At 40.3% G+C, this 22,181-nt stretch overlaps 2 protein-coding genes across 4 annotated transcripts; both read left to right on the top strand.

Moving 5' to 3' along the window:
- The first annotated feature begins 335 nt into the window (after window positions 1-335).
- adprhl1 (ADP-ribosylhydrolase like 1) lies at window positions 336-5,751 on the top strand. Of its 3 annotated transcripts, none has more exons than XM_079665226.1 (8): window positions 336-617; window positions 688-967; window positions 2,161-2,325; window positions 2,647-2,772; window positions 2,950-3,090; window positions 4,342-4,469; window positions 4,573-4,705; window positions 4,795-5,751. In XM_079665226.1, exons 2-8 carry the CDS (start codon window positions 751-753, stop codon window positions 4,962-4,964), a joined length of 1,080 nt encoding a protein of 359 aa, XP_079521352.1. In that variant the 5' UTR covers window positions 336-617; window positions 688-750; the 3' UTR covers window positions 4,965-5,751. The 3 variants fall into 3 exon arrangements, with proteins under 3 accessions (XP_079521352.1, XP_079521353.1, XP_079521351.1); XM_079665227.1 differs by having other exon boundaries at window positions 337-541; XM_079665225.1 differs by having other exon boundaries at window positions 337-967.
- Window positions 5,752-11,846: 6,095 nt separating this feature from the next.
- LOC307028866 (growth hormone-regulated TBC protein 1-A-like) lies at window positions 11,847-22,176 on the top strand. The gene is made up of 8 exons (XM_079664226.1): window positions 11,847-12,577; window positions 14,190-14,341; window positions 14,426-14,584; window positions 15,968-16,092; window positions 16,582-16,678; window positions 18,344-18,516; window positions 20,297-20,482; window positions 21,095-22,176. Exons 1-8 carry the CDS (start codon window positions 12,507-12,509, stop codon window positions 21,185-21,187), a joined length of 1,056 nt encoding a protein of 351 aa, XP_079520352.1. The 5' UTR covers window positions 11,847-12,506; the 3' UTR covers window positions 21,188-22,176.
- The last annotated feature ends 5 nt before the right edge of the window (window positions 22,177-22,181 follow it).

Here is a 22,181-nt window from a genome sequence, read left to right as displayed (position 1 = left end):
AAACGATGTCACAAAAAAGGTGTGAGGAATAAAATAACCCAAGGGAGGGGATGTCATGCACATAACTGCAGAGGGGATCAGCAGATGTCAGTGCAGGAGGTGCGTAATAAGTCCGTTTTTAAAAGTGAGGTAAAGATGAGAGTTGAGCTTCAACAAAGAAGGCAGGCTAACGGAGCAGGGATGACGCTCCATTCTTACCCTCCTCCCATGGGACAGGGATGTCAACAAGGTCCACACCAGCTGAAGAGCCCGCCCCCCACCCAACAGCACATTAGCATCTCTTCCAGTGCGTCAAGCCCCCATTACCACTCAACACCCAGCCTTCCAGCTTTTAGGCTTTGGGGCCATGGGGATTGCCTTTTTAGGAGACACCTGATCACTACTGCACTACCGGCCGCCCAACACAAAGAAACTCTTGATGCGTTTGTTTTCACATCCACCTTGGTACTGAGAAGCTCTACAAAGCTCCACGAGTGGGAAGAGAGATTTTATTGAAGTGGAGACAGGTGGTAGCTCCACATCAAGCGGAAATCTTCATAGTGTGAGAGCCTGACAAAGTTGTTATTCAGGATGTTTTGGGGCAAGAGAGTTTGTTCTTCTTCCTTGGTTCTGTGACCGTGAGTTCGGTTGATGTGCTGAAGAATTACATCTGAAAGGAGGTAATACTTCAGCTTTTGTTTGTGCCAGGCGTCTAGATCCCAGGAGAAGTGACCACTTCATTCAAGAGAACAACCTCTGTTGCTGTCCAGTATGATGGAGAAATTCAAGGCCGCCATGGTTTTGGGAGCTGTTGGTGATGCTTTGGGCTACAGAAAAGGAAACTGGGTAAACTGCCATTCAGGCAAGCAGATCCAAGAGGAGCTGGCCTCTCTGGGGGGACTGGGGGCCCAGAAACTGGACCCGGAAAACTGGCCCCTGAGTGATGCAACGCTGATGCACATCACCACAGCAGAAGCACTCATAACAGGTACGTTTAGGACTGATGTCAAGAATGACAAAGGATTGATGATTGTCTAAGAGGCAGATAACAGTGTGTAACTCATAACATGACTATATCATCAATTGCTGATTTATTCTGTTTTGCAATGTTGAATATCCAATCAGAATCAACACAAATGCCTTCATACAGAACTGAAACCTGTAGTTTTTTTATCTGTTCAATAAAATACGGACCTAACATCACATCTGTTTTCATTTAAGACCAGAATAGCTTCTTCTGTACAGTCAATGGAAGCTGCTAATCGCTAACTGGCAGAACATTTTTGAAAGGAAAAACCTGCCTACATACCATAACCCATCACCCAATAGGTCATCAAAGACATAATATCAGTAGAAGCCTTACTATATATCACTCAAACATCATTTCAAGCCCCCGCAGGGTGTTGCCGGGACAGAAAAGTCCAAAATAGATTACTTTGGAAAAGCGGACCCTCGGCTCTCCTTAACGGAACAATAGCAGGTCAGACTCCTCCATAATCTACCAGTATCAAGTTTGGCTGCAGACTTGCTTCAAAGCCGATGACCATGGTCCTAGGAAATAGTGATGACAACCAATGAGATTAGGAAGCCCTATTTAGCCACAATCCAGCATGCCTGCACACACACTCACACATCAGCACTGCAGACAATATATGATAGAGTGGAATGAATGTTGCAAATGTGAGTGTTTGCTTTGTCAAATATCTCACCAGCATCCAGAAAGACAATGTGTAAAAATAAGGACTATTTTCTCAGCTCCCTCTTAACACACCTTTATCGATAAATGTATACATTTCTATATCTCCGCTCTACCTCCATGTAACAGAATTAGCTAAATCCAGCCAAGACAATCCCCGTCTTTCATCAAAAATGTTTGACTACTTAATTAGACGTGGTACTATTTTGTCATCATAGGCTCTCTTTCTCTCTCTCTCGCTCTCTCTTACTCACTCACATGTACGCACACAAACAAACAGTACACACATAAACAATTTCTAGCAGGATGGCTGGGGGCTCTGCTCGTGGATCCCTGTTGACCTCATGGTGTGTGGAAATGACTCCAATCGCTCTAAAGGCATGCTGGTCCTAATCTTTGGTGTGGCAGGCTGAGGCTAAACTTAGCCTTCTGCAGCGCCACTCATCTCGCCTTGCATGCCAATCTGTTTATGTCTGTGTGTCCAGATTACTGGTGTCTGGAGGACCTGTACCGGGAGCTGGTGCGTCTCTATGTTGAAGCCATGGTGTCGCTGCAGGGCAGAGCACCTGACCCGGCCACAGTGGAGGGATGTGTTCATCTCAAACCTCACAACTTCCTGCTCGCCTGGCATACACCCTTCAATGAAAAAGGTCATTGCAGATTGTAGAGATTTTCTTCTAAAAATAACAACCATAGGGTCCCAACCAACACTTTTTTTATCATCAATTGATTTGCTTATTCTTTTCTTGATTCCTCCAATTATCTTTTGGTCTACTAAAAATAGTACAAAATGTCTTTCCTTTCTCAAATGTCTCAAAGTCAAAACTACTTATACTATGAATTGATTATCAAAGTAGTTGGTGATTATTATTCTGTTTCTGTCTAATACAAATCATTAGAGCTATACGCTACCTATTACTAAAATGTTGTTGTGGAAGTGTCCACTTACTATATGTCTACTTTATGTCCAGGGTCTGGGTTTGGGGCGGCTGCCAAAGCCATGTGCGTTGGTATGAGATACTGGCAACCTGAGAGGATCGACAGCCTGGTGGAGGTCAGCATTGAGATTGGAAGGATGACCCACAACCACCCCACAGGTGACGATGTCAGCTCGTTTGAACCTTTCCAAACAAATCTGATTAGACCCCAGGCTGATTATTGTGCTACATATTTAATTATACTTTACCTATAAGAACATGGATTTAATACTTTGGTGAGTTGTAGTTGTCATTACAGTAGAAACAATTGACTTCTGGTGTCACTCTTGGCTTCAGGTTTCTTAGGCTCCCTGACAACGGCACTGTTTGCATCCTATGCCATCCAAGGGAAACCTCTGGTGACTTGGGGCCGTGAGCTCATGAAGGTCATCCCTCAAGCAGAGGACTACTGCAGGAAAACCATACGACACCTGGCAGGTTAGATTCTGTTTCTGTCTTTGTTAGTGAGGGACGAAGACACCATTTATAGCTTGGTGGATTTATTCAGGTCAAGTTAAGCTTATGTAAAAAACGACACAAAAGCAGTTATATCAAAGGTCACCTTTTATGCTAAATCGACTTTTTCATGATTTTTATACATAAATATGTGTCCCCTCTGTGTAAAGAAATTCATAAAGTTTCAGGAAAAAATATCCTTTCCATTTTTTTCGTGATCTATTTATATAAAATCGAGTCTGAAAATGAGCGATTTTGTCCACTTTGTGATGTCACAATGTTTTGGGGTTGTGTTACCATTAGCCAATAACCAACCAAGGTAACCCCCCACCTTATCACCTGAATCTCCTCCTAGAGCATTTAGGTGAGGTGAGGTGAGAGCTTTTTTTTAACCAAATATCTTGCAGAGGGGCGTGGGGAGTGGCACCTTATTTTCATCTAAAGCACATGTGTCAAACTCAAGGCCCGGGGGCCAAATCAGGCCCTTGATGGATTTAATTTTGGCCCGCAGGATCATTTCTAATTGCTATTAGATCTGGCTCGTCGGTATATTGCACGCACACCTTCACTCCATCCTGAGGATTTCCTCAGCTCAGAGCCTGAACCCAAACATTGATGAACTTGCACCCAAGATGAGATGCCAAGCTTAGTGTGCATCACGGAGCAGCAAACTGAGTTTAAATGTTTCCTTCTGCAATTTTTTTCTTGCGACAACAGGGCATATTTGTTTTTTTCTTTGAGGGAAATAGTTTTTTTGAAGCTGTTGTTGGCCTATGGGAAAATGTAATCATAAGAAATGACTCCGGAAAAGCTGCAGATAGAGCCATAAGAAATGAATGAAACTGATTATTTAATGTTTAATGTTGTTTTTATAAGCAATAATTTAAGCTTTGTTAGTTCCAGGTTTAATATGTGCAATAAGTTAATTTCAATAAGTTTTGCATTAAACATTGAACCAGTCCGGCCCTCGACTAGTACAGATTTTTTTTATTGTGGCCCACTGTGTATTTGACTTTGACACCCCTGATCTAAAGTAGCAGACACAGAATCAGCATTTTTGAAACACTTACGAGACATGTTTTGTATGTAACTGAGAACTATAATATATTGATGAAAAATATTATAATAGGGGACCTTTAACATGTGTTTCTTCGGTATAAGTCACATTTTATTTGTTCTTACATGTTACTGAGAGAGGATTAATTGAAACCAGTTATGTGTGATTGTGTGCAGAGTATCTGGAGAACTGGTTTTACTTTGAGGCCAAGTGGCAGTTTTACCTGGAAGAGAGAGCAATAGAGAATGAAGACCAGAACAAACCCACCTTCCCTGATCGCTATGATGCTGAGGAGACAGACAAGGTAAATACTACTTCTCTCTCACAAAAAAATACACATACAGTTTAGCTTACAGAACCCCTCACAGGAACATTGTGCCGCTGCTGCATTGTCTTCATCCTTACAGATTTATAAGCACTGGAGCTCAGAGGGCCGTGCGGGCCGCAGAGGTCATGATTCCCCCATGATAGCCTACGATTCCCTCTTGGCAGCAGGGGGTGACTGGGCAGAACTGTGCAAAAGATCCATGTTTCATGGAGGTGAGTGCCTGCAAGACATTTCCAAACACAGATGGATAAATCACAGAGCCTGCTCACAGTGACTTGTGTGAAAATGCTCTGTTTTGTAGGTGAAAGTGAAGCCACAGGCCTGATCGCAGGTTGTCTCTATGGCCTCATGCACGGCCTTGGTCAGGTTCCCCCAAGCCTGTACCAGGATTTGGACAAAAGGGAGCGTCTGGAGGAGCTGGGAGAAAAGCTTTACAAAGCAGCATCTGCAGAGAAGTGCATAGACAAGTAATCCTTCTCTACACTGGCCTGAACCCTACTGGCTATCAGGGGAACTGCACAAGGCTGCTTCCCTTTGTCCCACACTTCCCTCTCTTTCTTAGAATCCTAATAGTCTATAGGGGCACCATGTCCTTTCCTTGCCTGTACTCCCCCACTCTTTGATTTAGCTTTTTCGCAGTTCATGAATTGGAAAATAATGCAAATTTGAGGCAGAGGAACATCAAAAGGGAGACCATTTAGGGTATTGAGGTTCAGCCTTTGTCATGACTCAAGACTGCTTTCATTTGAGGTCATCTCTCTGGAGCTGCATCTGCACTCAGTTGCATATTTGTCAATTGATGGCAGGGAGGAATAACCGGTCTCCAACTCATATTATTCTGACAGAACTATGAGGAAAAGAAAAACTATTCTGCTTTTTTAAATTTTATTTTAACTGAGAATAGTATGATAATTTCCTTCTCTGGCATTTTCCCTCTTCTAAAGCTAACCAGCATTAACACGAAGCACAAGGTTATGTCGTGTCATGGAGGATCTATTCCTTCAAAACATTGTGCAAACCTTTAATAAACTAACAGATTTTAAGATTCAGTAGTTTTGCATCGAAATACATATTCTTTTAATTGTTTGAACACATTCGTGCAATAGCATTACTTTGATCTTATACTGTGATAAACTATTATTTGCACTGTGATGCTCTTATCAGGTATAATATTAGTGTACTATTTTGTGAAAGTTACTAGCAATTTCCTGGTGAATATATGATGTGAATATTAAACTGGACTCAGATATATATCATGCATGAAGTGCCTGTCTTTTTTTTTAATCTTAACTACAAAATTAATTTTGATGAGCAGCTTGTATCCTATCTTAATTTGCTACCAGATCGCCTCAGAACCCTACTCTGCAATCCCCTGCACTAATAACAAGTAACAATTTCACGCTGCTGGAGCACCTCACTTCAAGTCTGAAAATTGTACCTGCTCTACTTTGCTGCGGGGCTGGGAGGAATTCTGGTATATCCAGTTCAAGCTGAAGTTCTGTTTATTCAATCAAATAGAAGATTAATAAGTGAGAGACAACATCAAGCTTTTTGGAGATCACTTGGACTAGTTTTACCGCCCATATTTCAAAATTGTGAGGTACCATTTTTACATTCTATAACCTGTTTAGTATATTTACTACGTTCATTCTCAAAATAGTGCAAGACCAATAAAATGCTCTTCCAAGGTACAATTTATTAAAGCATAATTGAAAAAAAACATTTTATACAATAATTGAGTTCTGTTAAAAGTCTCAGTGAGAATTAAGTCCAATTTTAACCACATTTTAACTAAATCAAATATTGAAAATCTCAAAACCCTGTGCTCAGTTGACATCACATTGTTGGTTATAAGTGACCTGACTGAAGTAATTACACACCACCTTACAATTATGCATCCAGCACTGACACTGATTTAATGATTTGCCAATCAGCTGTCTAACTATTCAGGTATGCTGAAATCCAGATTGCTACAAGGATTAAGTTTTGCGTGTCCTTTATTCTCCATAGACCAGATTCTCGGAAAAGCAGTATCAGCCCTGATGCCAGTAAGTTGAGGAAGTTGATTAGAGACCGCAGCTGCCATCCTGTTCTCCGAGGGATTCTGGAGAGTCTCCTGCATTACCTTACAAAGGATCTGCCCATGAGGACCAACGGAAACCAACATGGAGAGAAGCCATGGTTCGATGTTGTAGGCGAAAGTTACACAGATGTGCCTGATCAGGAAGTTGGGCAAACTCAACTTCATATAAATTGCATCATTTTTAAGCCATCTGAAGAGCATAAAACGACCAACGGAAAGAGGGCTGGGACCAGTTTGAAAATTCCTGAAAGATGCTGTACAGAAGAACCGAAGGACAGATGGCCAAGCAAGTATGGAGGAGATATAAAAACAGGAGGCTTAATACAACGACGTCTTACCACATTCCAGCTCCTCCAATCCAAATTCATACGCTCCACACCTAAACCTCCCATCACCCACCAAAGGGAAGTAGGAACTCTGTGCTCCGGCAGAGCATTCGCAGCTAATGTGAACCACTGCAGAGACAGTGAGAATGTCATCAACAAGAGGGATCGGACAAGAAGAGGACAAGGAATGAAGACGGGGGCCAGTGTCAAAGATATTGTGGCCAAGTTTGCTAAAGCTGAGCAGAAAGAAAAGGGAGAGAACATGCTGAAGAAACAGCCAATCACACCAAGTGTCATCGGAAAAGGGATACTCCTGTCTTCATTAATGGAGAGGTTTGAGAACATTGCCACTGTATGTAGGGGATCTGACTTAAGAGGTTCACATGAAAAGCCTTCTGCAAAAGTCAAGGTGACAAGTAATATAAAACAGAGGGTATCTTCTCATGAAACACAGCACCGAAAGGCACCAGATCCGCCTGTTCACAAACACAGCCAACAAAAGCAGAAGAAAAGTAAATCTGTTGGACATCAGTTGAATAGAAATACATCTACAAATGGACAAAACAACAAACAGCAAAAACCAGATCAGGCCATAGACTTTTTGACAAAAGTAAACTCAAGCATGGAAGAAAAAGGTAATTTGAAAGCAGAACAATTTACGCAAACAGTGGGCCACCAATCAGGTCAAAACTCTGAAAGCGATTGCTCATTAAACCATACAGAACAAACTTCCAATAATGATGGTAAGGGTTGGAGGACAGAGGATTATGAGGAAATTCAGACTATAGCTGAAGACACCAGTATCGCCATCAAGTTAAAATATGGACATCCAGAGCTGCTCTGTCTATCATCTGTCACTGAGACGTTGCTCACAGAGCCTTGTAGGCTTCTTCCACAGGTAGAAGACGAGGTGATGTTGCATGTGGCGACCATCGTGACCTGCTGTCCTGTGTGGTCCACCTGTGTAGATTATTCTCCTAAACTATATTCCCTGGAACAATCAGAAAGCCCAACCGTGGAAAAGATACCAAACATGAAGATGGAAGTTTGTCATATAGATCTACAAATTGTGAGAATAAGTGACACAGCTCCTTCAGGGAGATGTCAAATAAAGCCGAAGATTGAGGAACTTTCTTCAAATACAAGCCTTAAACCAATGGAGGAGAGAGCAGTGGAAGATCCAACCAAAGCTATGAACGTTCCAAGAAGGACGCCCTTGTACGTTATCCCTTGTGTTCGCAGATTTGGATTAGATGCTGCGGATGAGAGTCAATCAGGACCGCACCCAGAAATCATAACTCCTTTGGATGGAACAGGGACACTTAAGTCTGATAGTTCTATAACTGCATTTGACCATGGATTGGTGCCAATAGGACCACACGTATTTCCTCCTAACAAAATGAAAGGACAAACCCTTATAACTGAAAAAAAACTAACCGGCAGTAAAGCACATGAAAAAGACAAGGAGGCCGGAGAGGGAAGAGAGGATGTAACAACAAAGGACATCAAATATAGTGTGCCACAAAGTTTGAGACTTTCTGAAGACAGTGCCATTAAGGATGCATTTGAAGACACCAGGATTTCTGAAGTAACAAAGATTCAACCTGAGAGACACAGTCCTAAACCGAGACCAAAGTACAAAACAATCAACTATGGGGATCCTTCAGTCAAACAAATATATAAACCCAAAACCATACGATTTACTGACACCTTTAACTTCTAGCTAGGTAGTATTTAACAGTGAGTGATGCACACAGGAATGTTGTACAAGGAATTCAAACTTTAGTTCATCTGAATGTACCCTCATGCGTTATCAACAATACAAAGTTAATACAAAGTAACAGCTACAGAAACGCAGTGGAAACAAGTGAACCTGGTGTTTTTAAGCCAGAAGCTAGAACATGCAATAAAATTGCTCAGGCAAAACCCCACTGTAAACACTTATCTTGTGTATAATTATCACAACATTGTTCAATTAAAATCTAATGTATAATTTAACAGGTTTACATATTCATAAAGGCGCTTTACGCTATAGTCCAACTCAATATTTATTTATAGCAATGATAACGTCCAAATAAACTACTACAGTTACACTGGCTGGCCAAGAACTTATCAAGGTTGTTACAAATAGTAACATTCCTCTTATTATCAGGACTGTTAACTTCTTAGGCTGCATGGAGCCTTACATGTTATGCTGTATATATATATTTACATGTATAATAAACATATATGTTAGGAGGACTGAACGTAGAAGTAAAGAGCTAAACAGCTTTACATTTGGAAGGTGAATTATGATTTAATTCAGGATGTTAATCCATCCATCCATTTTCATCCATCCCCTCTCCATTGCATCCTTTTCCAGCTCCTCCTAAGCGCTCACAAGCCAGATTATTTCAGTGTCAGGTGCATGCTGCTTACAGTTTTTTTCAGTTGCTAACACACTAAAATGACACATAAAGCATAGTTATTAAAACTCACACTCAAAGGGCAAAACCTCAGCTTAAATCTCCAAAACTCTAAACACATTTTCAGCTCCCCAATTTGCAATTCAACTTGGTACGTTTTGCAAGACACTGCCCACGGTTCTCTAAGTAAGACACATTTTCAAAACACTGCCATTATAATTGCTACACACATGAATCAATTAACACATGCCAAATGAACATAAAAACAGAACTTATTTTTGGTGAAATGTTAACTCTTCACAACAACAATGGATATATCCGATAGCAGCAAGTGGGAATATGTAGAGGGAGGATAAGTAGTTGAAGAGTTATTTGCAACGGTTGAAGCTGTGTGACCGTCAGGCTGTAGGTGCATGCTTCTTCTGAGTGTTGATGGGGGGCTGTGGCCAGACCCAGCTAGGGGATGAGATGCAGCCTAAGCACTTTTCTTTCCTCTGTTTTTTGTTAAAAGATTGATTTTTCCTCAAAGTTTTCCTTTCGATGTACTGTATTTGACAGAGGCATCATTTTTGTTTACAAATGTAACTATGTGTTGTGCATGACTGTTGCACCAATTTGTTTTTGAGAAAAATAAAAGTATAACAACATTATATTTTGGTTCCTGCACTTATTTTTGTAGACTTGAAAAAAATGTATATGCAGAATTCTCTACATACAGAACGACCTTAAAAGATGAGTGTGCTTTAGATTTAGCACAATGGTGTGTAGTTGGTTACTGTAAATAAAGTGTTTGCCAATTGGGTGCAAATGTTTGGTTTTGGTAAGTGCGGTTAGTAATTCTGCAGGATATATGAGGTGTTTTGCACTTGTTTTGAGAAAATGAGCCTTGTTTTCAAAAATGTGTGTAAGCAATTAAAAAAACCTTTATTCAATGATTTTAAATATGATAAATTGGATTTTCAAACCATGCTTGAAGCTCAAATGCACAAGTGCAAAATACATTATTATACAAACCGGCTGCAGTGTATACAGACTCACTGACCCGGACACATTGCCACATACATGGTCATGAAGGTTACAAGGCTTTTTATAAATGGTTTTCATTCAAATATAAAGAGGATACTGTGGTGATGCCCCAAACAGATGAAAGGTTGCAAACAGCTTTGACAAACATGTCACATGTGGCTGGAAACTCATCCTATTCAGAGATCCTACTCCGCCCATCAGCAGGATTACATTACTGCTAAAACATGAATCTGCATTTGCACTTACTTACTCTGGTATTTTCACAAGAGGATAAGAGACCGGGCCTACATGATCCATCAAGGCTTATCCTGATACGTAGCAGTGGCGATGATCAGGAGTATGGTGTTGTTATTTACTGTCTGTGTAGGGCAGAAACGCTTAGTGATATACATATTTACACACCTAAGTAAACTATAGTTGTGGTGTTTATGGAGATGAATACAAAAAGAACATATTAGTGCCACATGAAACATACATCCTATTTAAAAATGTCCCTTACTTAAACTCATTTGAGTACAAATTAACACACTAATAACATTTGTTCCACCACGTGGTTTCCCCCTCCCCCCCTGTAAATAGGAAACGACAGGAAATTGTTCAAATACAGCAATACGTAAACAGAACAACCCTTAGGATGTCATTTTACTGCAGTCCTGCCTGGAAATGGATGACAGCTTGGAGACACAATAAACTCTGCTCCAGATTATCTCATTAGCACATAGGATAATCAAATTGGAATCAATCTGGTGATTTCATTAAGTAACGTTTGCGTCATTTTCAATTGCTGTCATCTTTTCCATTATGAGTAAGATGTTCCCCTCTGTGATGTGCTGATGCCAGACCAGACAGGTACACATTTGACAGATGTGGAATATGTTTGAATTGATTTACTTTCATAAACCCAGGGCCTTTTGTTTAGCTTGTCATATTTGCAAATCTCTGAATCACCTAAAGACTGTGTATATAAAGGAATCACCCAGGCAGCCGATATGTTTGAGTCAGATATATTTGACTGACTGTAGCAGCAGCTCAGGTGAGCAGGTGGCTGCATGCAGGTGCTGAGCTACGTGGCTGCGCTGCGAAGGGCGCGGCTACTTAGCATGTTTGCTGCCTTTAAGTGTCGTCGGACACACAACACGTACCTCGTCTAAGTAGTAACCAGTTATGTAACTGCTAATCTACATGTTGAGTTAAGCATAGGAGCAAAAACATTAAGATCAGATGCATAACAACAGTTTTGAATATAACTATATTTCAGACACATTGGCCTAGATCAATATAAGTACAAAAACAAATAATACAATAAATACCATTAAAACATAGATGCGACCATAGAAGTTGACAAGTAGGCTATAAAAGTTAAGGCACATTAACATAATCTTCATATAACATCTTGGTGATAGGCAAACATAGTGGCAAAATGAGGAACGCTTCAAGAATTTGGGTAACTCTGTCTATCTGATACACTCTTCTCGGATGCACTTCTTTTTCCAACCAAAGTGCCGTGAATGCACCACAGAATCAGGACAGCATCTTACTTTTCCTTGAGGACAGCACTGAAGTGGGATATTCCGGGAATCACTCGAAAGCAGCATTAGGTCTGATTGACGTGTGGCGTCCTGGGGCCATTACGTCACGAGTCCGAAATCTTCCATGGAAGTAGTAAGTTAGTTAGGACAACGAGAGTAGAAGTGACTTGTATCATGTGGTTGCGTTAATGTAGTGGTTATCTGTGGCTGTTGTTATCGGAGCTTCAGGCCGGTTAGTTGCACTCCGAGCAGCAGCAGGTGCATGCGGATGGCGATAAAACTCAAACTCTACTGTCTACACACGGCTAAGACATCGGCGGATCATTAAAACAACATTTGCAGAATTGGATAATACGAGTACTTTACTCAAGGAATCGCTAAAGAATGTTTTTCCCGTCTTTCCCGTTTCGGGAATAGCGTGGAAAACTGCAGAAAAAAAGGCAGCGATCTCGTCCCCGTCTTTCCGCACGCAAACATGGAGAAAAGTTAAAAGTGAACTTTAACTTAAACCAACCGTGACTCCGACGTTAATGTGAATTTTATCATTGTTGTTTTGACATATCTTGGGGGAAAACAACAACACTGTGGATTCATGGTGAGACTCTAGCACAGATTGTCAGGATATCACCGGAGAAGAAGAGGCAATGGAGAAGAAGAGCAAGCCAGCCCAGAGGACCCGCTCCCCGGACGGTAGCGCCAGAGACAGGGTGGACAGGTAACCAGGGCTCTCTCAGCCTAATAAAACCTTTAAAAACATGTTTGATCGATATCTGGAAGCCAGTAACTTAACTGAAAAGTCAACTCAGAAACAGCTAATTGTTTTATTTCTCATTTTGTTCAAATTGGAAGCAGTAAGGTTAGCTAACTGACGTAAACTACTTTAAACCGTTGACTTTACTTGAGTTGTTAACTAGCGGCTACTCTTTAATGGTTACAGGTTGTGGTATTTTAACAACTTTCAACACATGTTTGTAGTTTTAAACCCATAAAGTTCAGTATGCAATGTGTATGGATACTGAAACATTGTTGTACTAAATACACTTTACAGAAAGATATGTATAGTTCCCTTAAAAGTGAACTCAGTTGTAATGATATGATTTAAACAGACATATTGGAACATTGTAAACAACTTTACATTTAAAATAAAAAACTACCTTCAGGAAGATGATGCTCACTAAACTCTCTTAGAGTGGTGTTGATTCAATGGTATGCTCATCATAGAGGTTGTAGTTTGTAGCTCTATTGAAGTTAATAGTGGTTTCCCCAATTGATATCAATGAGGGTAGTCTGTATTAGAAACTACAGCCTCCAAAATGAACATTAAGTTCAATCAACACCTTTCTAAATCGGAACCTTCAAAAAGGTATACAGTTGTACCTAATAAATTGGCAGCTGAATGAACATGGGACTGGAGTGGATTTGCCCTTGATAAAGTGCAGTTGACTAAATCTGTCTGCAAGTAAACTTAGGCTGATGATGTATTTTCTGTGTAGATGATTGCAATCCACGCTCTTCATGGCAGTACATGTTGATTTACTTATTTTTTTAAAGGGAGCTGTTGTACAGTTCACACAAACGGTGATAAGCTAACTAACACCTGAAACCAGGTGCCACATTCACACACTCCAGGTTGATAACGTGTGCCCTTGCTTCTGCTTTGACAACAAAGTCATGAAAAACATAGCATTTGCATGATGATGCCTTCCTTTGTTTTCACCCAGTATTTGGAGAACCACACTAGTTAGAGCCTGTGCTGTGTGTGTAGTGTATACAGTAGTAAAGGGATTAAGTCTGTTAAACATTTTCAAAACAGATGTAGCAGCCTGCCACACTGCTGGTCTGTAACTGCATGTATTCTACAGGGATGACTTTGCTCTTGTAAAAGGGTTAAGCTGCAGGAAGATTATGGTGTTACCTAAGCATTAGGTTGAGCCACCTACTGTACATACACAACTTTTTCATTTAGAACCAGATGTAGGTAGATGTAGCTAATGTGAATACTAATTAATGACATAACTGTTTGTTTCAAGTGCTTTTTTACATTACTTTTTACAAAATGTTTATAATACCAAGTTCAATATTTGAACTGCATTATAAATTAAATGTTATGTTCAGCCAAAGTTATAAATTAAATGTTATGTTCAGCCAAAGTTGTTTATTTGTCTTCAGTCTTCCTTTAAATTCAATCAATTACATCATGGTTTACAAGGAAAAGCACATAAACAGCTGACACTGCTCTCATGTGATGATTGTGATAAACTAAATCAAAGAATCATTCATCCTTTTGAAGTGTTTCATTAAACAGTTTCTAACTCTTTTTGGCACAGCGTGGATCCGTATGGCTTTCAGCGCTCTAAGGACTTTGATTACGAGTCATATGAGGAGTTCATGTCTGAGTATCTAGTGGTGCTGACCCGACGTACCATCAAGTGGTCCAAACTACTAAAGGGGAGAAGAAGAGTGCAGAAGAATGTAAAACGTGAGTGCTAAAATTGAACACGGCAGTATCTTCACATACTGAGCACACAACATAAAACTGAACGAAACCTAACCTCTCCTTCAGTAAAGCGCTACGTACGCAAGGGGATTCCCAATGAGCACCGGGCTCTGATCTGGATGGCCGCCAGCGGGGGTCAGGACCAGCTAGAGAAGAACCCAGGATACTACCAGTCCCTGCTCGGAGCCCAGCACGACCCCAAACTAGTGGAGACCATCTGCACAGGTCAGACTGCAAACTGTTTCTCATTCAGTCCCACGGCATTCAGTAGAGATGCACCAATCGATCGGCAGCCTTTCAGAACCGTTTGGCCACGCCCTGTGACTGATCAGTCTCTTGGATTTCATTTTTGGCCTGTCAAATTGAAACACATGGCAAAGAATGTCACTTATAGTTCTTATAAAGAAAGAAAATCAGTATCAGCCAAGACAAATATTAATCGGTGCATCTGTAGCACTCAAACATCCTTAAAGAATCCTGAAACTCTGTGTTTCTTTCCCAATTTGAGTCCCAAGTTTTGCTTCGTATTGCCATCTTCATCATGTGGTCCAAATGAATAAAACAACATTTTACAGCCCCAGTCAGGGAAATCTTTCCAACCCTCTGAGGGGGATTGAGTCAGTGTGCTGGCTGGTTATTGCTGACTGTAGCCCACAGTGGCAGACACACTACAGAGCCACAGCCAACAGTCGGCTACACTGAGGATTGGTGTTCAGAGTCATGACACTTTGTATTTTCTGGCATCCCCTTTGTGGCTTTATGAGTAAGTGAGACTGTTCTACAACCAGACCAGCTCTCATGTTGTTGATGTTTCCTCCTGTCAGATATTGACTTGGCATACAGACAGAAAACTGCAATGTGTTCTAATGAGTATGTGAGATAAAAGGATTCCAGGAAAGCCAGCTTGAGTAATAAGTGTGAAGTTGAGTTATATGCTTAAACACTGCTCAGTGGGTTATAATAAAAGGACAAAGGACTGTGTAAAGTTATCCTGAGCACAATCTTTGTATCCTCTCTCTCTGAGATTAAACAACACTTTAACCGTAAGGACCTGGTTTCAAAATAATAGACCATGAATGTGTGCTCGTATGTTTTTGAAGAGTCTCCAAGAAATTAATCTTTGCACTAGCCATGGGCCCCCCAATGTAATATTTATTGTGCATTCGGTCTGTAAGCACTGGAAATACAGTTAATATATTTGAGCCAACTGTGTGTGTGTGTGTGTAATGTGTGTGTGTGTGGGTGTGCGTGTCCAACAAAACGACACAACAAACAAGAGGAAATTAAAATGTATCCTTGTATGACCTGCAGTGTTTTACTTATTATCAAAAAACAGCAAACCGTTCTGTTTCTAATTCACATAATCTCATCTTTGTTGTTTTTTAAATTGTATTCTTGTAAAGTGACTGAGTGCTTAGAAAGAGCTTTAGAAACCTAACGTATTATTATTATTATTATTATTATTATTATTATTATTATTATAACTGTTTATAGCAAAGCGAACTGTTGTGCTCTTTATTTTAAATCAATATGCTCTTATGCACAGATCAACACACCAACACACAGCAGCTCTGAATACTTGTTTCTTTGGTGTTTTTTTCCTTTTAGACTTGAACAGAACATTTCCAGACAACGTGGCGTTCCGCAAGACAGCCAACCCATGTATGCAGAAAGCTCTGTATAACGTGCTGTTGGCCTATGGCAACCACAACCCACATGTGGGCTACTGTCAGGTAATATCACTGCAATGATCCAGCCTTAAGTGTATTTTGAAGAATATCATTTCTTACACTTTTGATATCAAATGATGCAGTTTTTCATATTGTTTCTTTATTGCGCTGTATGACTAACATTTTCAATGAAAGCTTAGGTCTGTTTTTGAGCAGGCTGTTTGTGTCGGTATTGCCTATGTTAATAATTACCATGTGAATGGCAAATTTCATTCACCAGAGCGCGTCCAGCTTGCTTTGCAATTCAAATGACAGCAGGGCTTTGTTGATGTCTACATTTCTTATGAAGTATCACTCGAAAACATCCGTCTGTGACCCAACTCAGGAAGCCTCGTCTGGATTTCATGTTTTTGTTTTGGTGCGGCTTTGTTTCATTTCCAGCGTACACTTCCTGCTCTCTCTCCTGGATGCTTTATTAAAGAGCTCTAGGGTAGGATTTCAAGGTTCATGTGACCATGACCTGAGTTTGTGTCTTTTTCTTTTTTCCTTCAGGGGATGAACTTCGTAGCAGGGTATCTACTTATCATCACAAAAGATGAAGAGAAGTCCTTCTGGCTGATGGATGCACTGCTTGGTAGAATCTTACCAGGTGTGTGTGTGTCTTGAAGTGTGTGTGTGTGTGTGTGTGTGTGTGTGTGTGTGTGTGTGTGTGTGTGTGTGTGTGTGTGTGTGTGTGTGTGTGTGTGTGTGTGTGTGTGTGTGTGTGTGTGTGTGTGTGTGTGTGTGTGTGTGTGTGTGTGTGTGTGTGTGTGTGTGTGTGTGTGTGTGTGTGTGTGTGTGTGTGTGTGTGTGTGTGTGTGTGTGTGTGTGTGTGTGTGTGTGTGTGTGTGTGTGTGTGTGTGTGTGTGTGTGTGTGTTTTCTCTGAGCTAAGAATAATCCTGTTGGTCACATGGTCTTTATCTGGCCAAGGCTTAAGACCTACGTACACTTCCTTTGTATCATGCTCTCACTCAAAGTAGTAAATGTCACTATGAATTAAAACTGTTTTCCATTCATCCTGTTGTTTACATTGATGTATTCAAATTAGAGATGTTAAGATTCACTGATTCGCATCGGTGCACCGGCATAAACGTTCAAGATGCGAGTGCACCGGTTGAAAGAGAGCACATCGGTTACAGTTTGGGTTGAACTTGCATTGCATCGATTGCGTAGCGTCTTTGCATCGGTAAAAAACGATTCATTCATATAAAATCCTGTCAGCACTCAGCAGAGACGATCTTTGATCATTGCTTCGCACTACAGAAGCCGGGAGTCTCAGTTATCAACACACACGGAAGTCGAGGAGAAAGAGAAACACAGCGCACCGAAAAATACCTACAAATCAAACGTTTGGCAACACCTCGGATTTTTCAAGAAAGACGGTCAACTTGAAAAATCACTCGCATATTGTAAACGATGCCGAGCCGCTTTAAAGTACACAAGTAGTACGAGGAACTTAGCGACGCACATAAAGAGGCGACATGGGGTCTGCGGCTGAAAAGAGAAACCTGAGAGTGAGACATATGAGTTAAATCACTGAGTGAGGTGTTCTGTCAGAGAGAGAGGAGTTTAGTTTACAGCAGCCTGTGACGGCCAATAATAATTTAAATGTCTTCCTTACTGTAAGCAGTTATGATAGAGCTGTTTGTGAAAGGTTATTTGTATTTGTTATTGTTCATATAGAAACCACTGCTTTCTGCTCTCTGGTGAGTTAGCCTATGAATGAGTGTTAAGCACATCAGGCTGGCAGCTGTATGGGCATTGCACTATGGTAGTTGTTGTTATCTGCACATTGTTAATCATAGGCAATGCATCCTTCAATTGTTTAACTGTGAGGTGTTATACAATTGTACTTTCACTCTTGAGAGTTTTTTATGGTCAAAAAGGTAAAAAAAGAAACAGCATGATGGGATTTGGAGTACCAAATATGTAAAGCACTTTTTTGTTAATTTATGATTTGCTGCATATAAGGAATAAAACAAAAATCCTCTGTCGTACCATATTGAAGTATCATTATTTTGCATCGTGTTAAATCGTATCGGCCCTTATCGCATAATGTTGAATCAAATCGTATCAAACTGTATCGCAACAGGGGTGAATCGTATCGTATGGCATCGCCTGGTGTTTCAAATGTATCGTTAATATATCATATCGTGGCAACGTATCGAGATGCGCATCCCATCGGCCTCAGTGATGGAGATGCACATCCCTAATTCAAATCTGTTTGGAAGAGCAATGTGTAACTCACAATGATGCTTCTGTGTGTGTTTTCAGACTACTACAGTCCCGCCATGATGGGGCTGAAAACGGACCAGGAAGTGTTGGGGGAACTGGTGAAAGTTAAAATCCCCGGAGTGTGGCAGACCATGATGGATCATAACGTCATGTGGAGCCTCGTGGTGTCCCGATGGTTCATCTGTCTTTACATAGACGTCCTGCCAGTAGAGGTGAGTGGTTCTATGTGTGTTCCATAGTGCGGACACAGCGGAAGATTTGACATTTCCACCGTAATGTATACAGCACATTGTATCCTGATTAATTCAACATTTTAGGAAAGCTTGATAACCGACAGTGTGGAAAGACAGACATACTTTCTGGTCATTTGCATCGGAATCAAGATTATTAGTACGTTTACACTTACAAGGAATTGTCTTTGGTGTCTGGTGGTGCGAACATAAACATTCTAAGAAAACATGTTGAAATATTAGGTAAAAAAATAAATATATAAGGATAGTAAAAAAATATATATTTTTAGGAAACGATTTAACATTCCAAAAGGATAACAAAGACAAGTATTTACACCAAATTCTAATTGAACTATACAAAGAACCTTAAAAGCTAAAAATAGGACAATATTTGGCAAACTACAATGTATTCTATTTTAAAGTTGAGGGCTGCGCAGACATGAGTGCAAACATGTGCAAAATGCAGTCAGAGAGTTGAGCATGAATATGGCTCACAGTATTAAGAAAGAAAAAAAAGATGTTGTTCATATGATGTGCATTAATGTAATCCATAATGTGTGTGGGGTGGATCAAAAGTCACTGTTCAGGGGCTGAGGGTTTCACATGATGTAGGACTTTAGGGGATAGATACGGTATATGAGAAAGCAAAGGTGTTATAAACTTAACATTTTGGTTGATAAATTGTTTCTCATTTCTCAAACAATAAAAGCTCTTCATGTGGCTTATACGAGAGCTGCTTTTAGTGGATTCAGATATAAATATATAACTCCTGTTGTTCCATTAGCCAGCTCACCATGTAAACAGTCCTTGCTGTTGTTCACTCCCTCTGTTGGTCTGGGGATGGGCGTGCTCTGTTACGTCTGTTTTCCAAATAACATACACAGAGCTCCAGGAGGAGGGCGTAACACTTGCAGATGTTCACAGTATTCACTCCAGATCCCCCCTCCCCACACAGACACTGCACTGACACTTAATACTGCAGCCACAAGAACATTATTCCTCACTAATGTCCCACCCCTAGATTTATTTAAGGGTTCCTCCGGCAGTGTCCAAGTTATACTGTGCTCCATTTGAAAGGAGTAGAGACCATGGTTGTAAATGTATTTACGTTACATTGCATTTAGCTGACGCTTTTATCCAAAGCGACTTACAATAAGTGCATTCGACCAGGAAGATACAACCTTGAAGAAAACAGAATCATATAAGTACATCAGGTTTCATAGAGCCAAACATTTCAAGTGCTACTCAACTGGCTTTAGATAAGCCAGCCCTTTATTAGTATATAAGTGCTTTGTTAGTAATTCTATCGATCGAAGTGGAGTCGAAAGAGATGAGTTTTCAGTCTGCGCCGGAAGATGTGTAAGCTTTCTGCTGTCCTTATTTCAACGGGGAGCTCATTCCACCATTTTGGAGCCAGGATAGCAAACCCACGTGTTTTTGCTGATGGGAACTTGGGTCCCCCTCGCAGTGCGGGTGTCACGAGGGAGGATTTGTGTGTATAGTTTAAAGGTAGCTGGTAAGGAGGTTCAATGTAAGGAAAATAAGAATAATTGGAGTAAAGATAATACAAAGAATACATTCCTCACTTCCCTTAATCTTTACACTGAAAAGTGTCATTTAAATCACAATTTTCCTTTGGTTTGCAAAATAAGCTACATTAATGGGATCCCCAGGTACTTGTTTGAGGAGTTAATGCTAAGTAAATTAATTTCAAATGCTGTATGCTGAGGTAGCCAGTTTCATTCTTGTTGTCTCTCTGCAGACAGTTCTGCGGATCTGGGACTGCCTGTTCTACGAGGGTTCTAAAATCCTGTTCCGCGTGGCCCTGACTCTGATCCAGCAGCAGCAGGCTCTGCTGCAGCAGGCCCAGTCCCTGCCGGACGTCTGCCAGAACTTCAAGCAGATCACCCAGGGACCATTTGTGGAAGAATGTCACACTTTCATGCAGGTAAAAAAGGAAGGAGGAATCACATCACTGCTTTTTATTTAAAGGTCACCTATTGTGCAAAATCCACTTTTTCATGTCTTTTATACATAAGCATGTGTCCCCTCTGTGTAAAGAGATTCTGAAAGTTTCAGGAAAAGAGATTTGCTCACTTTCTGTCCTGATCCATTTATATAAAAACCTGTCTGAAAATGAGCTGATCAGATTTTGGCCACTTTGTGATGTCATAATGTTTTTTTGGCTTGTAACCATTAGCCAATCACCAACCCCCCACCTTATCACCTGAATCTCCTCCTAGAGCACCATTGTGTTCTTTTAACCAAATATCTCAGAGAGGGGCGTGGCTCTTTATTTTTCATCTAAAGTAAAAGACAGAGAATCAGCACTTTTGAAACAGAGGGGTTTATGGGATGCTACAAGTCATGATCTGTTTGGTATCATGACACTTCAGAGACATGTTTTGTATATATCTGAGAACTATAATATATTGATGAAAAACAGTATAATAGGGGATCTTTAAAATGTTATCCACTGGAGGAAAGACCAATCCGTATAAAACGGATGTCCATTATTATCAGCTGCCTTTTAATCCGATAATACTTGTGTCTTTCCTAGAAAATCTTCACTGAACCAGGAAGTCTCTCCATTGCAACCTTGAGTAAGCTGCGGGCGACTTGTCGATCTCGCATCAGTGCAGAAGAACACTGAACCAACAGCCTGTTGCTCCATTTCAATACACATTCCACCGGGATGAGCCCCGAGCGCTCGTTTGCACCTTCTTCTTTTTTTACTGACACATGAATGTCACAGTGACTCTCACATGCTGTTGAGGTTTTGTCATATTTAAGACAATTCTACAGCCCAAGTGTAATTATGTTGTGAAATGAGAATATTCTTAGCGATGTATGAGCTGAGCATTCCATTGGGAATTAACTTGTAGTTGCTTGCTTTTGTTAAATGATGCACTTTACTCCAGAAAGTCAGAGACACTGTAGAGAAAAAAAGATTAGCAGCCGGGTCAGATAAATGTGTTGGCCCACTGTATTTCAAATTGATGGTAAATGAAGACTGACAATCAAATGCTGTAACTGAATGAGAGTTATGCAGAAACAGATTTTCAAACATTTCAAAATCTGAATAATGGATTATTGTCTGTGTTCAATATTTGAGCAAATGTCATAGTATGCATAATTGAAGTGTACTATAATGAAAAGATCGAAGTGTAACTGTGAGAAAAGAGCAGCTTTTTCTTAAAGGGATTTCCTGTTTGTTCTGTGCACGGTTATTATCCTAAACTAACACGAACATAAGCAGTTCAAGTTCAATCAATTTTTGATATTGAACCACAACAGATGAACATACTTGACATTCCAGGAGATGGTGATATTGCTTCACAATGAATCCCTGTGCTGCCTAGTTTTGTAGAGTTTGATGACATAACCATGATTTATATTGTAATAGATCAAATGTCATTTAACCAAGCAATTCCTCTCAGGTTTACTGTCCAATTTCAAAATATTTAAATATTATGAACATTCCTACAGTTTTCTTACCCATATATATGTTGGTATGTTAATCATGTCACATGTTTCTGGGACATTTAACCTGGCTCTAACTAAACCAAACCTTTGTTGAAAAACTGACACTCTTACTAAAACTGAATTACATCAAAATAAAAAATGAAATTCAAACTATAATGTCA

This window comes from Notothenia rossii (genome assembly GCF_949606895.1).
Source record: "Notothenia rossii genome assembly, chromosome: 2".
In the NCBI taxonomy this organism is placed as follows: domain Eukaryota; kingdom Metazoa; phylum Chordata; class Actinopteri; order Perciformes; family Nototheniidae; genus Notothenia; species Notothenia rossii.
This window is presented reverse-complemented; position numbering and strand designations above follow the sequence as displayed.

Excerpts from the sequence above, each read along its gene's own strand:
- adprhl1 (XM_079665226.1), top strand. The coding sequence starts at position 751 with ATGATGGAGAAATTCAAGGCCGCCATGGTTTTGGGAGCTGTTGGTGAT. Across the intron at positions 2,326-2,646 it reads TACACCCTTCAATGAAAAAG|GGTCTGGGTTTGGGGCGGCT; the intron begins GTCATTGCAGAT and ends CTTTATGTCCAG. Across the intron at positions 4,470-4,572 it reads ATGCTGAGGAGACAGACAAG|ATTTATAAGCACTGGAGCTC; the intron begins GTAAATACTACT and ends TCATCCTTACAG.
- LOC307028866 (XM_079664226.1), top strand. The coding sequence starts at position 12,507 with ATGGAGAAGAAGAGCAAGCCAGCCCAGAGGACCCGCTCCCCGGACGGT. Across the intron at positions 14,585-15,967 it reads AGTGGAGACCATCTGCACAG|ACTTGAACAGAACATTTCCA; the intron begins GTCAGACTGCAA and ends TTTTCCTTTTAG. Across the intron at positions 20,483-21,094 it reads AATGTCACACTTTCATGCAG|AAAATCTTCACTGAACCAGG; the intron begins GTAAAAAAGGAA and ends TGTCTTTCCTAG.